The sequence below is a fragment of the Suricata suricatta genome, chromosome 7, assembly GCF_006229205.1.
Source record: "Suricata suricatta isolate VVHF042 chromosome 7, meerkat_22Aug2017_6uvM2_HiC, whole genome shotgun sequence".
Lineage (NCBI taxonomy): Eukaryota > Metazoa > Chordata > Mammalia > Carnivora > Herpestidae > Suricata > Suricata suricatta.
This window is the reverse complement of record NC_043706.1, coordinates 92,914,332-92,930,959: the sequence shown is the minus strand read 5'-3', so window position 1 is coordinate 92,930,959 and position 16,628 is coordinate 92,914,332. Positions and strand designations below refer to the sequence as shown.

The window sequence follows — 16,628 nt, the reverse complement described above, 5'->3', positions numbered from 1 at the left end:
TTTTCTATTCCCTCATAGCATTCATCTTAGAAATAAGAAAATTACATGAGAATTGCCTATTTGGTGAAGCCTATGTTATTTTTACATTTCATTTATTTTCCTTTATTCCCTACTTCATTTATTCAAGTTGTCAAGGTCAATATAGAACTTGGTTGCTTCAAATATGCTTTCTTGTATTGCAGAGATACAAATTAACCCCATAAATCTTGCCTAATTTGGTTTCCTTTTTGCATAGTATATATAATAAATGACACAAATATGTATCTATATATGTCGGGGTTTCAACCTTTGTAACATTTGTTAGGACTTCCTGTGTCATCTGATTAAATACCTACCTGTTAAATACTCTTACCTAGGAATTTTAAGAGTGAACTGTTGTTTCTTCCGTTTCTCAAAATACGGATTTTAAGTGCTGTTTTTTTTCTTCTAGGTAGAACTGAAGTTTCCTGCACCAGGCAAGCCTGGAAATTATCAGTATACAGTGTTTCTGAGATCAGACTCCTATATGGGTTTGGATCAGATTAAACCCTTGAAGGTAATAATAGTGACTCTTCAATAAATATGGTTTCCTGTTTGAAGAAGTACTTAATATACTAGGGAAGCATTGCTAGTTTTGAAATATAGAGTAATGGGAAAAAGATGTCATCTTACATTTTATATATGATACTCTTGATGGCCTGCTCTTTCTATAATTAAGTTGTTGAGTTAAAGGAGTATAATGCTTTTAAAATGAATTACTAGGATTTAGAATGTTAAATATAAATTACTTAAGGGATACTCTTAATGTGCTTTTATATGCTATAACTTTATAGGGCCTCACCAACTGAGTGTTTTCGTTTGTTTGTTTTAAGAAGAGCACATGTATTTTCCTACAGATTCTGTTGGAGTATTTATTAATTTCTAAAACTAATTTTTTTTATTATATTAGAGTATACACTTTGTGGAAGTATCATTTGAAGCACATTCCTGTCAGTGTTTACCAGTTTCACATGAGGTTTTTATAAAAGGCATCCTCCTGTGTACTGGCTCTGTTGCAGTGTTGCACTGTGTGCTGGAGCACGGAGTACAGGGAGCCGGTACAGGCACGCCTGGTGTTTCCCACGAGGATATCCTTTTTCTTTCCATTGTCAATAGATTTTTATTTCACAAGGCTGGAGGCTGCAAAATACCTTTTTAAAAGTCACATTTGAGCTTTTCTTCCCTCAGCAGACTTACTGACACATAGATCAGTGATGTTGCTCCAGAGTCACAATTATGAGTCTCTCATGCAACAGAGTAAATAGTATAGTTTCTGTAAAATTAAAATGTTAAATTGCATGAGAAATTTAATGACATTTGCATGTTAGTAGATTACCTTTTTTTTCTGGGATGAATGCTTATTATAAATAAATATGTTAAATTTAGAGTTACAGCCATAAAATCTATTTCTTTCTAATCATTGCAGTCAAAGAAAATCTTTTATCGGATATTTCTTCTATTTTTCCTCTCCAAATTTCTCATGTCTATTAATTCTTCTTTACAGTTGGAAGTTCACGAGGCCAAGCCCGTACCGGAGAACCACCCGCAGTGGGACACAGCAGTGGAGGGGGATGAAGACCAGGAAGACAGCGAGGGCTTTGAGGATAGCTTTGAGGAGGAGGAAGAGGAGGAGGAAGATGATGACTAAGCAGTGCTATGAATGGACCACAATATTTGCACATATTTGCAAATTTTTGCTGTTTTGGAAGTGTATAATAAACCAGAAACCGTGCAGAACTGATGTTGAGGGAGGTATTACTTCTTTACTAGAAATGGGTGCATATTACAACTAGGCAGTGGTGGTGCCTTGGTACAATCTGAAAAACGCTTAGGGCTTGTTAAAGCCCTTCAAGTATGGATGGGATGGTGCATTTATTTCATCTGCAAATGATAATAAACCCTTTGTTATAACTGTCCAGAAGTGTGGGCTATGTCTTACCTGATCATTTTATGGTCCCAGTAAAAGTAAAGGTACATGAAAACCAATCTATAAGTGAGCAACTTTTCTTGTTTAGCTTTAGTTTGTAGCAAACATTAAAGTATGATAAACACCACACATGTTTAAGTAACATCTGCTCAAGTTTTAATCTTTTGATAAGTTCTATCATTCATTTTATTGACATTTTGCAGTGATACAGGACTATTTATAACAGCTCTATTCACAGCTTTAGACTTTTTATTTTTATCTATCTTCGTCCTAAGTTGGCATTCTGTCACATTCCACATAATACAGAGGGCTACATTTGGGGATTTTCCTTTTATTAATTGCCCAGAGTTACTAGACAGATTATAAAAATGGCTTTTAATGGCTTAAAACATTTTTAAGCCTCTATTTTAGCAGATCAGTGCAGGATCTAATTCTTTTTATAAGCTATAGGTCTAAAAATGATTGTGGGACCATATGTTCTCTGATGTTGGTGACTCATATTATTAAACCTTTTTTAAAAGGTTCACTATAAAAGCTAAAATACATTCTTAGCTTTTAATCTATCTGACTCAGAAGCCTTTTAGGGAAAAAAATAGATAACATGCAAAGGAGGCATTTTTTTGTATTCATTTTGGACTCCTGTCAATAAAATAGAAGTTTGACTCATTTTACGTTTGTAATGTGTGTCTTTTTACTCCCAGAGAAAGCATATAGTAGGATAATTCTTTCTTTTATTTTTTTCAACTAAAAATTTAGTAATGTATGTTACTGCTGAAGTGACCACTCTATCTTTATGGTATAGAAAAACCCATGAGTGAGAGGAATTTCCCCCTCACACATTGCAACCCAGAAGGATAGTGCTTATAGAGGGTAGAAATGTACGCATGATGAGTCATTGAGGTAGGATGAATATTTTTATTACTAGATACTGAGGAAGCATATGTCTAATACTATAGGACCGATTGTAATAATCCTCTCCCATCAAAATCTCCGTAGGCCCAAGTACTGTTGGAGTATTGATTTGTGACCTTATTGATTTTAAAAGGTTGCCACTTGCCATTCAGAATTACCACTGATATTTTTTACTGCAGTAGTTGGAAATAAAATTTGAAAATTACCAAAAACATGAATGGTTTTTCTGGCTCTAAATTTAGGATATAATATTTTCTACAATATGCTCAAAGCAATTTCTTTACTGGAAATTCCATCCCCTTTCTTTTTAAAGGTGTTAGTGAGACCCTTCCTTGGCAGGCAGTAGTGCCACCAAGGAGTTGTTTCACTTTACAAGTAGAGGGTTTAATTTTTGAGTTAAGGTTTTGCTGGGAAGCTCCAATGTCAGGTGAGACAGCTGCTGGTCACTTAAGTGTGGTAGAAGGCAGTGAGCCCCGCCTGGAGCATCAAGCAAAAGGAGTTGTTCGAGAAAACGTGTGAACGAACCAAACAATGTGTAATGTGCACATGTCCTGGTTTTCTTAAAAGAAAATTTTCAAGAAAGTATTTCTATTCTAGTAGCTATTTTGTCTTAAGGAGGATTTTACCTCATGTTTAGAGAGGATGATTTCACCACCTAGTAACTCATCACAGTACTTAAAAAAAAATCCCACTAGTCTGTTTTCCTTTGCCCTCTGGGTGATATACATGTACTTTCCAACCAAGTAAGTACATTAAGTGCTTTAGGTAAAAACTCCATATTGCAGTAGTGAAAAAACTGAACCTTCAGTTTATGGTTCTTGTCTCTTAGGCAAATCTCTAAACTCCATATCCTTTCTCCTGATCAAGATTTGATAACTCCCCCTGGTTTGCATTAATCTAATGGAAACTCTTAGTGTCGTTTCAGTTTTGTTTTCACCCAGAAACTATTTTGTCAGCAGAATAATTGAACATACAGATGAAAGCAGTGTATATACACAAAGTGAAATGTTATTTATGAAATTGTTATTTAAATTGTGCAATATTTTTCTCTCTCTCAACTGGTGAGGTGCCTATTAGAAGAGAACTCTTCCGTGAGGAGACCACAGCTGAAAGTCTAGCAGTTGTAAATTTTAGTGTTATAAAAATTAAGTCCCCATGGTGTTTGTCATGTGTGTATCTCAATCTCAAAAGTCAGGTGTTCATGTCCTTTCTACAAAATTTTAAGTTTTCATGAATTTTTTTTTAAATTAAGGAGCACTTTGAATAAGGTTCTCTGTGTGGAACAATACTCATGTATTTCTCCTAGCTTGCACTAAAGGGTGGAGAAGGAAAGGCCTGGCTCCCAGTACTGCTGCATGGTAGGAAGCCCAGACCTTGGGCAGACGCAGTGTGGGTCGCAGTTGCCAAAGGACTGACTGCCGGGGAACAGAGGTGGGAGGATGTTGAGGAATGTGATGAAACTGTATTGCTGACCATGTTTATCTAGTTCTTTGCATCAACAAATCAACCAGATGCTGATGTGCTCTTTAGCAATAATTATTTCAGATGTAACTCAGCACTCTACGCATTTGAGGGGTTGTTCATCGTTTGTCATATTTTCACTGAGTTTTTGTTTCCAGGTCTATGATTGGATACCGGAACTATGGACATCAAAGAATTCATTTTCTTAAAGACTCGCTGGTATTAGGATAGGCAGATGTGTGGCAATCCATTCTAAACCATGTGCATTAGCTAATAATGGTCATTGTTTGGAATGTCTCCAGACTTTCCACTATAGGCAGAGGAATTCGTTTTTTAGGTACCAGCTTTCTTTTGTTTTAAACAGGCAAATCGTCATTATTTCTTTAAACATTTTTCTCACCAAATATTCTTACTCAACTCTGTGAAATCCCCCATTTAAGTTTGCCTTAAGATGAAATAGCTATCAGTGAACTATAATGTAACATTTCACTAGCTGTGTAGTGATTGGTCCTAATGTGTCTTAAGTTAGTGTCAAACATCTTCACACATTTAAACTAGATACTAGGGCTATTTTGCAAAAATTTAAAAGCTATGATCTTGTACATTTTCCTGTACCTTGAGCTAAAAATCCAAATACGGCAATCATTGGCATGCTTTAGGCCTGTGGCTTCAGGTGGGTGTATGTTATATATCCCTGGGGTATATAGATCATCAGTCCATGGGGAAAAGGTAAAATGGTTATTTGTATTTACTCTCATCCTTTTAAATTTCTATTTTTGTGTGTTTTATAATGTACATAATATATTGTACAATTGTACACTTATATAATTCATAAATAAATAATACATTTATCAGTGCATTATATATTTTTTCTGATTTTAGTGCATGATCAAAACATTTAGGCACACTGCTTTTAGGTATAGATAGGGAGACTTTATTTTTTTTTTTACATTTATTTATTTTTGAGAGAGCATGAACAGGGAAGGGGCAGAGAGAGAAAGAGACACAGAATCTGAAGCAGGCTTCAGGCTCTGAGCTAGCAGTCAGCACAAAGCCAATGCGGGGCTCCAACCCACAAACCATGAGATCATAACCTGAGCCGAAGCCAGACGCTCAGTTGACTGAGCCACCCAGGCACCCCAATAGGGTGACATTAAAACTACAATGAAGGTTCGGACTTTTGGCACTCAACCGTTTGAGTTCACAGTGTGATGTTACTCTGCTGGAAGAGTTGAGGTTTACTCTGTAGGGCCAGGAGCAAAGTGATACTTGAGATGGAACTGAGTAGGTTTGGTGATGGGGTTAAAAGATGAGGGAAGGGTTCTAAGCAGATTCCATGGAATGGAAGTGAGACAAGTGGAGGCAGAAGTGCTAGGGACGACCTGTTGGTTTGTCCAGCAAAGGCCACAGTTCTGTTAGTGCTTACTGTAGTCTAGCTGCTACAAATTAGAGGTGAGTATGGGAAGGACTGCCCACTCTCTTTTCAGCACAAAATAGTTCAGCATTAACCTGTCAGGCTGCATATGCAAAGAAGAGCTGTGTACCTTTATCTTTCTGAACACTTGAGGTTTATACTTTAAAATCTGGGAATTGGTAGCAGCGCATAACAGAGATGTGAGCAAATTCCGAGTACAGCAACTTCAAACGATTTTCCTGTAGTTTCCAGCCTGGTCCCGGCAGAGGGCGATAGGGCCATAATTTTCGTTAGCAAAGAAAGGTTTAGCTTTGTGGGACTAAACCAAAATTAAAGACATGCTTTGTAATTTATTTTATTTCCACTGTCTAGGATTACCTTCTTACCCCTTTAATCTTTTTTAGTCCTATCTAAACTTTGTCTCTCTTACATATGTCGTAATACATTATATTTACTTTTTGTTTTTCTGGCTGGAAATATTAGGTGTATTGCAACAATCTCCAGAAGACAGTCCTTATGTATTCATTGCACTAGAATTGTATTAGATCGTTTGCTTGAGAGAAGTGAAAATCAGAACAAAGAAATCCTTTAATTCTATAAAATTTAAGTTTCAGGGGTAAAGTGTCAAGAACTGTGAAGGGTCTGAGATGTAGGCTGTGTGCAAGCTAACAAGTTAACCTGCCACAGTGTCATGCATGTTGGCCCAAAACAGGAGAGTCCCAGGTCAGAAGCCTCTCCAACTGCGTGAGCTTCCTGTTCCTCTTCTCCTCTTGTCTTCCAAGTTCAGGGGGACGAGGCAAAGGAGCCCAGGCAGAGGCTGCACCAGGAGTGTGTTTCTGTCACAGCCAGAGGCTGCACCAGGAGTGTGTTTCTGTCACAGCCAGAGGCTGCACCAGGAGTGTGTTTCTGTCACAGCCAGAGGCTGCACCAGGAGTGTGTTTCTGTCACAGCCGAGGAATTTCTAACTCAGGAAGCCTAGTCTTTTAAAGAGTAAGCAAGCAAGGCTGTCCACCAGGGGGATATGCTCTCTTCCAAGGTTGTTTCCTACATGAAAGGTCGTCTGGAACAGAAAAGCTCTGTGCCTCTGCTCACAACGTATGCAGAAACATGAGATTCCCGTGGAAAATTGTCTCTTAAAAGTTGGAATTCAAAATACATAGTACCTCTATTTACAGGGAGTCTTTGGACTTTCTTTGGTTGAAATTGAGGATGCTCTGAAATACTCTGAATAGTCGTGCTGGCACCTGGGATCGTTCTTTGAAGGAAGATTTATTTTTGGATTTGACTGTGAAAAGTTGTTTAGAGATTATGCAGATGAATGGGGAGGGGAATTGAATTTGCTGATAGACATTTTGATCAAGAATGAGGCACGTGACTGAAATTTAATGAGAAACTTTAAAAATCATGATCATTAAGCTGCATTTGAGACGTCCAATAATATTACCAGGATAACTATAGCCTGCCTCATTTATATGCATTAGTCTGCATCTATATCTCTGTAAAATTAGTCTACTTACTTTATAATCACATCTGAAGTTTCTCCAGCCTTTAAAAAAGAAATTCCAGTATAATTAACATCCAGCGTTCTATTAGTTTCTCTCCAGCTTTTTTATTTCTTGATTTTCTGCCACATCCTTAGGACTTCAGTCACCAGCTATGCCGAACATCAGTCACTTTCCAGATTTCTCCGAAAGCCTACATAGTTCTCTCCTTGACGAGATAGCACACACACACTGAAATAGAGCACCGGGGTAGCACCAGGAGGGGTGCCCCAGCTGAAGGGAAACAAGCCCCCCTCCCGAGTGTCCTGAAGTCGCAGCTCTCCCCACAACCAACTCTTGGTTCAGAACTCGGCAGTTACTCTTTCCCACGATCCCAAGGAGCTCTGGCCCCACTTCCCCCACCCCTCACTCACAAAACCCGGATCCGGGCCTATTATCATGGAAATTACAAGGATTAATGTGATTTTCAGCAAAGTGCTTTTGAGAATTGAAGATGAAACTATAGTGTTATGATTCACAGCCTTATTTCTTTAGACACTGAAAACCCCCACATCTTTCAAGTCTGCTGACTTAATGACAGGGTGTCTCTCTGAATGTCAGGAGTGACGCTCAGGAGCAGCACATTTCAGATGGGAGTTTGGGTTTGGTAATACTAAAACTGAGTTTTGAGTAGAATTTTGAATGTGTGTTAGAAAACTTTTTAGAGAAGGAAAAAAATCGTTAAAAAAAAGAAGCCTTCCTCCATCTCACGCAGTATGATTTGTAAAGTTTACTTTGCATTTGGTACTAAGATATTTATAATCTGATTAAACACAGTGGCTGCCTCCCTAACCCTCCACAGAAATGAACTGGAATGTGGACTAGAAACAAAATCTCTGGATTTTGTTTTTGCGTTTTTTCCCCCAAATCTTTTATTTTTATATGCTTACTTTCGAACCGGAAAACACGAGTGGGGAAGGGGCAGAGAGCGAGGGGACAGAGATCCCTGCCATACATTCCACAAGGGGAAAAAGAATGAACAATAGACATAACAGGTAAGTAATGGTATATTTGAACTTGGTAAGGAAGTAGAGACAGGTAAAGAAGGCAGGAAGAGGGCAGTTTCAGTTTTTATGGTCAAGACGGGCCCCATCTCAAAGGTGAAATCTGAGCCGAGGCTTGAAGGAGTGAAGAAGTTAGCCTGAAGAAGTTAGCCATACAGATTTGGGGGCAGAGTGTTCTGGACAGAGGGCAAAGCAAACACACAGGCTCTAAGGCAGGAGCGACCTGGGCTGTAGCAGAGCACCCAAGAGGCCAGAGAGTGGATCAGAGTGAATCAAGGGAGAGAGAACAAAGTCACAGCAGGCTGGGCCCTGTAGGCCCTTGTAGGGACATCTGCTTCTGCTCTGGGTGAAGTGGGAGCCACTGCAGGGTTTTGAGCAGGGGAGGGATGGGATCTGCTTGTGTCTTAAAAGGATTCCTCTGGCTCTTGTGTTTAAAACAAACAAACAAAACCAGACTATAGAGGGGGGCTTGACACAGGAAGACCCAGTGAGGTGATTGCAGAAAGCTTCCTGAAGTTTTTACACACATTGCACGGCGTTAGGTCTGTAGTATAGCTGTGCCTCAGCCCAGACAGAGGCTCCAACGACGGGGTGGCAGCTCTCGAGGCAGGGGGCAGTGTTTGGATTGGGGCTGAGCATATTTGAAGGTAAAGCCAGCAGCCTTGCCCAATGAATCGGATGTGCTGCTAAGAGAGAGAGCGGGGAGTAAGGACGCTGCTAAGGACATGCCTGAACAAGTGGAGGGAGGGCGTTGCCATCAGCTGAAAAGGTAGAGACAAGAGGTGGACCAGATCTGGGAGGAAAGATTAGAAGTCCTGTTTGAGGGGTGCCTGGGTGGCTCAGTCGGTTAAGTGTTCAGCTTCCGGCTTCGGCTCAGGTCATGATCTCACGGTTCGTGTGTTCGAGCCCCGCGTCAGGCTCTGCGCTGACAGCTTGCTCAGAGCCTGGAGCCTGCTTTGGATTCTGTGTCTCCCTCTCTCTCTGTCTCTCAAAAAAAAAAAAATAAAAATAAAAATATTAAAAAAAAAGAAGTCCTGTTTGAGATTCTTCATATGGAACACTTAGGGAGGCTGCTGGATGTATGAGTCTGGGGTTTGCAAACAAAGTCCAGTTAGAAATATAAATTTGGGGTTAAATGGCATTTACATGCTGGATGGGACCCCTAAAGAAATATGTGTAGAGGTCTGGGCCCTCAGGGAGGTTGACATTACAGGGTGGGGGACAGAGAAGGAGAGCAGGAAAACCAAGAGTGTAGTAGTTACCTGGAGGACACTGTGTCAGGAGAAGGTGCCACTGGTGTCACCTGCGGCTGAGAAGGCAAGTAAATGAGGGCTGAGAATTGACCTTTTGCTGATCCTCCTAAGAGCAATTGCAGTGGGACAGTTGGAGACAAAACCCCGTTCCAAGGGGGCTTGAAAGCGAATGGAATGAGGACCGTGTGGTTTTGGGACAAAAGCAAAAAGGCCAGTTATACAGAAGGGAAATCCAGAGACAGACCCGCACATGTGGACAGACTCACACACCTGGTGTACGTGACAGGTTGGCATCACAGAGCAGTGAAGGAAAGGAAGGTGTTTTCCAATCGGTTACCCACTCTGGGGGGGAAAAACTGACACATGGCCTCTGTGTCGTCCCTTATGAAACAATTAATTCCAGGTGGCTTCTAAATCTAAATTTGAAAGACAAAACAATTAAAGCTTTTAGAATATAGGAGATATTTATGGCCTTAGGGTAGGGTACAAAGGGCATGTCTAAAAAGGAAAAAAATGGAGAAATTGAATTACATCCAAATGAAGGACTTTTGTTCTTCAAACACACAATAAAGAAGTGAAAAACGGAAGCCCTAGAGTGGGAAAAGATATTTGCCACACACACAATTGACAAAGGACTTGAATCCATACTAAACAAAAGACTCCTACAAATTGGTAAGAAAAAAAAAAGACAACTCAATAGGAAAATTAGCAATAGGCTTAGAAAGACACTTTGTGTCACAGATTGGGTCCTTCAGAAACAGACACTGAGAAGGAGTTTGTCGTACCAGATGTTTATTAAGAATCAAGATGTTGGGGCACCTGGGTGGCTCAGTCAGTTAAGCGTCTGACTCTTGATTTTGGCTCAGGTCATGATCTCAGGGTTGTGTCGGGCTCTGCACTGGGCATGAAGCCTGCTTGAGGTTCTCTCCCTCTCCCTCTGCCCTTCTCCTTCTTGCATGGGTGTGCGCTCTCTCTCTCTCCCTCTCTTTCTCTCTCCCTCTCTCTCTCTCTCTCTCTCAGAAAAAGAAAAAAAGGATCAAGATGTTCACTGTGAACAAAGCAGGGAGGAAGCAGGTTGGGGCAGAGGAGCTGAACTTTGATGTGGGCCTAGCAAAACCTGTGCCAACTTGGGTGGGAGGGGTGCTCAGGAGTGAATATCGCTCGTCAGTATGTCCTGTGTCAGGCTGAAATGGCTGTGCCTTTATAGCCCTGCCTTGCTCAGTCAGAGCATGGGCTCCCCAGGAAAAGCATGACCTTGATAAGGTGGTTCTCTGTATCAAGGCCAACCTTGAAGAGGCTACTGGCTGGAGGCTGTCTCCTGACCATACTCACTGCCGCTAGGCAGCGTGTCCTTCCTTGGAGGAGGATCTCTGTGCATGTCTCCATGTATACCACACTTCACAAAACACTATATCCTAAGAGCAATACAAATACGTGAACAGCTGTTCAAGTTCTTTACCCACCAGGGAAATGAACATTGAGATATCACTACATGTTCACCAGAATGGCAGAAGCTGAAAAGATTGGCAGTACCAAGTGGTGGACACACAGGATGTTGAAATCTCATCTGCTCCTGGTAAAAATATAAATTTGTAGATCACTTTGTGAAACAGTTGGCCATTAGTTACTAAAGTTCCTGCATAGGCAGGAACATAGTAATTACACTTTCAGGTATTTAGCCAACAGAAATGCATGCACATATGCACTGATAGACATGTATTAAGAATGTTCATGGAAGCTCTATTCATAAGAGTCCCAAACTAGAAACAACCCAAATGTTGATTGATAATGGAATGGATAAATATATTTTTCTGTGTTTATACAAAGGTTATGATAGGTAACCTCCAAGATGGTCCCCAGTGATCCCTGCCTCCTGGTGCTCACATCCTTGGCTAGTCCCCTCTCACAATGGACCAGCTTGGTCCATGTGATCAATAACACACAACAACAGCAATAGTGTGTCACTTCTGAGATTAGGTTATAAAAAACATTGCCGTTTCCATGGTGGGAGCTCTCATTCCTGTATTTTCTCTTGGACTATTTCCTCTCAGGAATCTATGTCATGGCACTCCTATGGAGAGGCCCACCTGGCAAGGATCTAATCTGCTGTCAACAGCCATGTGAGTGAATGTGGAAGTGGATCCTCCAGCCCTGGTTAAGTCTTCAGAGATTATAGCCTCAGGCAATAGCTTGACGGCAACTACCTGAGAGAACATGGATGATATAATCAATATTGGTTTTCAGCTGCTCCATTCTGGGGTGATTTGTTACACAGCAATAGATAACTAATGCAAAGGAATAATATAAGTTAATGAAAACAAATGAAATGCAGTTACATATGTCAACATGGGTGAATTTTACCAACACAATATTGAATGAAAGAAGGCAATTACAGAAGACATTTTAAAAAATTGGGGAGAGGCATCTGGGTGACTTGGTTAAGTGTCTGACTTTGGTTCAGGTCATGATCTCATGGTTCGTGGATTCGAGCCCTGCATCGGGCTCTGTGCTGACAGCTAGCTCAGAGCCTGGAGCCTGTCTTCGGATTCTGTATCTCCCTCTCTCTCTGATCCTCCCCTGCTCATGCCGTCTCTCTCTGTTTCTCAAAAATAAATAAAAAACAGAAAAAAATTTTTAAAAAGTTTTTTTGTTATTTATTTTTGAGACAGAGCACATGTAGGGGAGGGGCAGAGAGAGAGAGACGGAGACACAGAATTCAAATCATGCTCCAGGCTCTGAAATGTTAGCACAGAGTCTGATGCAGGGCTTGAACCCACGAGCAATGAGATCATGACCTGAACAGAAGTCTGACACTTAACCAACTGAGCCATCCAGGTGCCCCTATAGAAGGCATTTTAAATTATACCATTACTTAATTCAAGAAATAGGTAAAACTAAAGTACAATGTTTAAAGATGCATGCTTAGATGGCAAAACAATCAAATCAGTCAAGGAAGTGATTTTCATAAAAGTCAGGATGATGTTTACCTTTGGGGGCAGAAATGGGTAGAAGTGGGAGGGGGCATGAGGAAGGCTTCTGCGTTTTTACTAATGTGCTGTTTCTTGACCTGGATGGTGGCAGCAAGGGTATTTGTTTAAGAGAAATCATTAAGCTTCGTGCTTTTGTTTTTACCCCCCACTCCACATTTTTATATATTTGTCAATTTCACAATAAAAAGGCAAACAAAGAGAATGGGAGGAGAGTAACGAGGGACAAAGAACACAGACAACTCTTTAGAGGAATGTTGTTCCAAGAGGACCAAAGAAATGGAATAGCAGCTGGAAGAGAACTTCCAAGGAAGATTTCCAAATCAAGACCTTTATAAGATGAAACAACAGTATGTTTTAATAGAAGGAAATAATCGTTGGAGAGGAAAAACTGACAAGACAGAGGAGGGATATTGCTGGAACTAAGTTCTGAAGTTGGTAGGGATGGGTCTGAGCTGAGCTGGGGACACTGGAGGAGCCAGGGTCCTCTGGACACACAACCAAGAGAATATACCAATAGCTATGCACTCTATTAGCAGGACTATATCTACATCTCTGATTAATAAACCTATATCTGTATCTGCCTAGATTTATTTTAAGGAGTTGGCTCCCATGATTGTGGAGACTGGCCAGTCCCGAATCTCCAGGGTGGGCTTGGCAAGTCTTATATTTGACAAGACAGGATGCCCTGACCACACACAGTCAAGGAGCTCTAACCTGTGGGGCCTGCAAAGCATTAAGCTCCCTAATATCTGCAGAAGAGGCGAGCAGATGCCCTCAGGAGGAATGAGGATCTTCCCTGGGGGACATTCAAATGCAGGCTCAGTTCTGCCACAAGAACTGGGTGACCAGGTGGGTAGGTGCTTTGGGGGACGCTCAGCTGTAATTTCCTAGTCCTGAAGACACTGAAAGAGGTCCCTTCGGTGGAAACGGTCACTTTCTTCTTCCCTGACCCTAGGAGGCACTAGCTTCCCCGCCTCCAACTCCCCCAAGGGCAGGTGCTCAGTGCCCTGGTCGGGACTGCAGCAGGAGCGGGCGAGCCAGCTGTGGCCGCCAGGGGGCGTGAGGTGGCCGTGGGGGCGCCAGGCAGGCGGGCAGGGCCAGGATATCCGGTGCCCCTTCCTGGAGCCCTCGGCCCCAGCTGGGTGGCTGGAGTGCTGCTGCAGGCGCCCCCCACCCCCACCCCGGCCAGCTTCGCCGGCACCCCTCGGCCGCGGGCCAGGCGTCAGGCCCTCCGGAACCCAGGGCGGCCGCAGGCGGCCGCGATTTCACCGACCACGTCCCCTGTGCCCGCTCCCAGCACTGAGCTGCCGCTCCTCGGACCCCTGGACGCCAAAGGGAGTTCCACCGCTTCCACGTTGGGCCTCTCAGAGGCTCCGAGCTGGCGCCTGCCTCCTGCGGGGCCTCCCCCACCCCCACTCCCACCTGTCCTCCGGCCACCCTGGGGTTGGGGGACTGCTATCTAAGTTCAGGCGTCTGAACGTAGCTCAGGAGTGAGCTTTCAGGGCCTCTCGTTAGAGCAGGGGGGATACAACGACCCTCACTATTCCACCCACTTAAAAAATTTATATCTGACATCTCTTGTTTCAGTTAAAAACAAGAACAACTTGTCTGTGACACCTGCCCCACCCCCGTCCTCAAGCCATCACCTTTCTTAACAGATTTTAAAAAGAAACAATGTATCCTTTTGATCATGGCATTCCTTCAGTTAGAACTGCTGCCCTTTAGGTCTATGGAACCTTTCCTTTCCAGGAGCTTAATGTTTTTATGTTAATTTGTTTTTATGGGCAAATTTATATTGTTATTTGGGCAGACAGGTTTGCTTTGTGACCGGGGTCCAAGCTGAATGGGAGTAGGTAGTGGGGCAGAATATGGAAGTCATGATGCCACACTGTGCACCACCCTGAACAAGACTCTGTGGGAGCCTCTGTGGGGACCTTACTCTGGATAACCATTTCATACCCACTATCTTATGGGAGACACACACACACACACACACACACACACACACACACACACACACACACAGGGTCTGTGTGTCCATCACATTTAGATTTGGGGTCAAGGGACTCGATGTCCTATAAGGGACCAAAGCCAAAGTGACCTGTCCTGTAAGGGACCAATGGGGCACTCGGTTCACTCTTTCCACTGTGGAATACCATCCAAAAATCAAACTGGCTCAGATATAGATATGCTTTCCCTGGTCCCGAAGGGCTCGGTCCTGGAGGACAGATGGCTAAGAGTATCCGTTTCCTGGGACAGCGGCAACAGTGTACCACACACTGGATGGCGGAAGCAACAGGGATGCATTGTCTCCCACTCTGGAGGCTCCGTTTCCGGAATCAAGGTGTGAGCAGTTTGTTTCCGTCTGCGGGCTGCGAGGAAGGGTCTGTTCCAGGATCTCTCCTTTTTTGTAGATGGAATCTCTTCCTGAGTCTCTTCACATTTTGTTTTCCCTCTATGTATGCCTGTCCCTGTGTCCAAAATTCACTCTTTTATTCTTTTTCAAAAAATTTTAAATTTTCTTTTTTGAGAGAGACAGAGCGTGAATGGGGGAGAGCAGAGAGAAAGGGAGACACAGAATCCGAAGCAGGCTCCAGGCTCTGAGCTGTTGGCACAGAGCTCACCACAGGGCCTGAACCCGCAAACTGTGAGCTCATGACCTGAGCCAACGTCAGTCGCTCAACCGACTGAGCCACCGAGGCACCCCTCAAATTTCTCTCTCTCCTTTTTAAAATATTTTTTATTTATTTTTGAGAAACAGAGAGAGACAGCAGGAGCAGGAGAGAGTCACAGCGAGAGGGAGACACAGAATCCGAAGCAGCCTCCAGGCTCTGAGCTAGCTGTCAGCACAGAGCCTGACGTGGGGCTCGAACCCCCGAACCATGAGATCATGACCTGAGCCGAAGCCAGAAGCCAGACGCTTAACTGACTGAGCCACCAGGCACCCCTCAAATTTCTCTTTTTAATAAGGACCCCAGCTATATTGGATTAGAGCCCACCCTAATGACCTCTGTAAAGACCCTGTCTCAGATAAGGTCATGTTTGAGGAACTAGAGGTTAGGATTTCAACCTATCTTTTTTGGTGGGGGAACACAATTCAACCCATACGCCATGGAAACCCTGATGAGGGAAGGTGCAATTCACTGGTACCTGAGAGATGATGCTTTGAGGGACCGCATCATCACGTCCATAGATAAAAGCATGGCTGTCAGGCTGGGGCTTTGGTCAGGAAGCTCCTAGAACATAGGAAGTGCTGACTTCATGGGAGAGCTCACTGTTGCTGTTGGATGCCTGAGCGTGGTCTGAGAGGCCAGCTGAGTTCCTGGCAGGAGAGGTGCTTTCCCTCCACAGCGAGCCTCAGAGAGGGGTCCTTCTCTTCAGCAGGTGGGAACAGAACTGCATGCAGAGCGGTCTACACGGATTTCTCCAACCCGTGTGACACCGAGTTCAACGGGGAGCTGGGAACTGGTCCAGGAAAGAAAAACAAGGGCAGACATTTGGAGGATTTGAGGTAAAAATTTAATAACATATGTGGTAAGTGTTCATAGTAATTTGGGTCTCATAAAACCCTGCCTTCCCACACTATATCCCCTTACTCGGACAATAAAACTCTAATGTTCTGTTACACACAATTGAAATCTGAGGATTCGAAATAAAACTCATGCCTATTTCTTTCTAATGGAGCACAGTCACTGAAGAGTTTCAGACTCAGATTTTGGTCACCTTGTCATTGTTATAAGATTTTAATATACTATTTAGTAACAGGAAATCATGCAAGCGAGAAAATCCCAGTCCCTCCATTGATTCATGGGGACGAAAGACTCGAGTCAATCATTCTGTCATTTCCAGGGAACCGTCACCATTCCAGGAGCTGCTAAGTCCAGTGTGAAAAGAGGCTGGTAGCACATGTGATTTCTCACCGTTTCTGGCCCCTTGGGAGAGTATTCGGTCTCCAACAATGCTAAGTTGGTAGTTGGGGCCATCATGGCCTGCGGTGTTAGGACAGAGTTTTGGACCCCCAGCCCCAACCTCGATGAGCCTAATTTCAGATGCTCCTTTATTGCCAAAGTGAGTTCCTTTGAATCGCTGTGTTAGGGATATGATTTCT

At 42.9% G+C, this 16,628-nt stretch overlaps 1 protein-coding gene across 2 annotated transcripts in view; it reads left to right on the top strand.

Moving 5' to 3' along the window:
* SEC63 (SEC63 homolog, protein translocation regulator) overlaps positions 1-2,616 on the top strand; it is a 77,489-nt gene extending 74,873 nt beyond the window's left edge. For both annotated transcript variants that reach the window (XM_029944485.1, XM_029944486.1), the window contains 2 exons: positions 431-535; positions 1,523-2,616. In XM_029944485.1, coding sequence (XP_029800345.1) covers positions 431-535; positions 1,523-1,666 — 249 coding nt within the window. In that variant the 3' untranslated portion in view covers positions 1,667-2,616. The remainder of the gene's footprint in view (positions 1-430; positions 536-1,522) is intronic.
* The last annotated feature ends 14,012 nt before the right edge of the window (positions 2,617-16,628 follow it).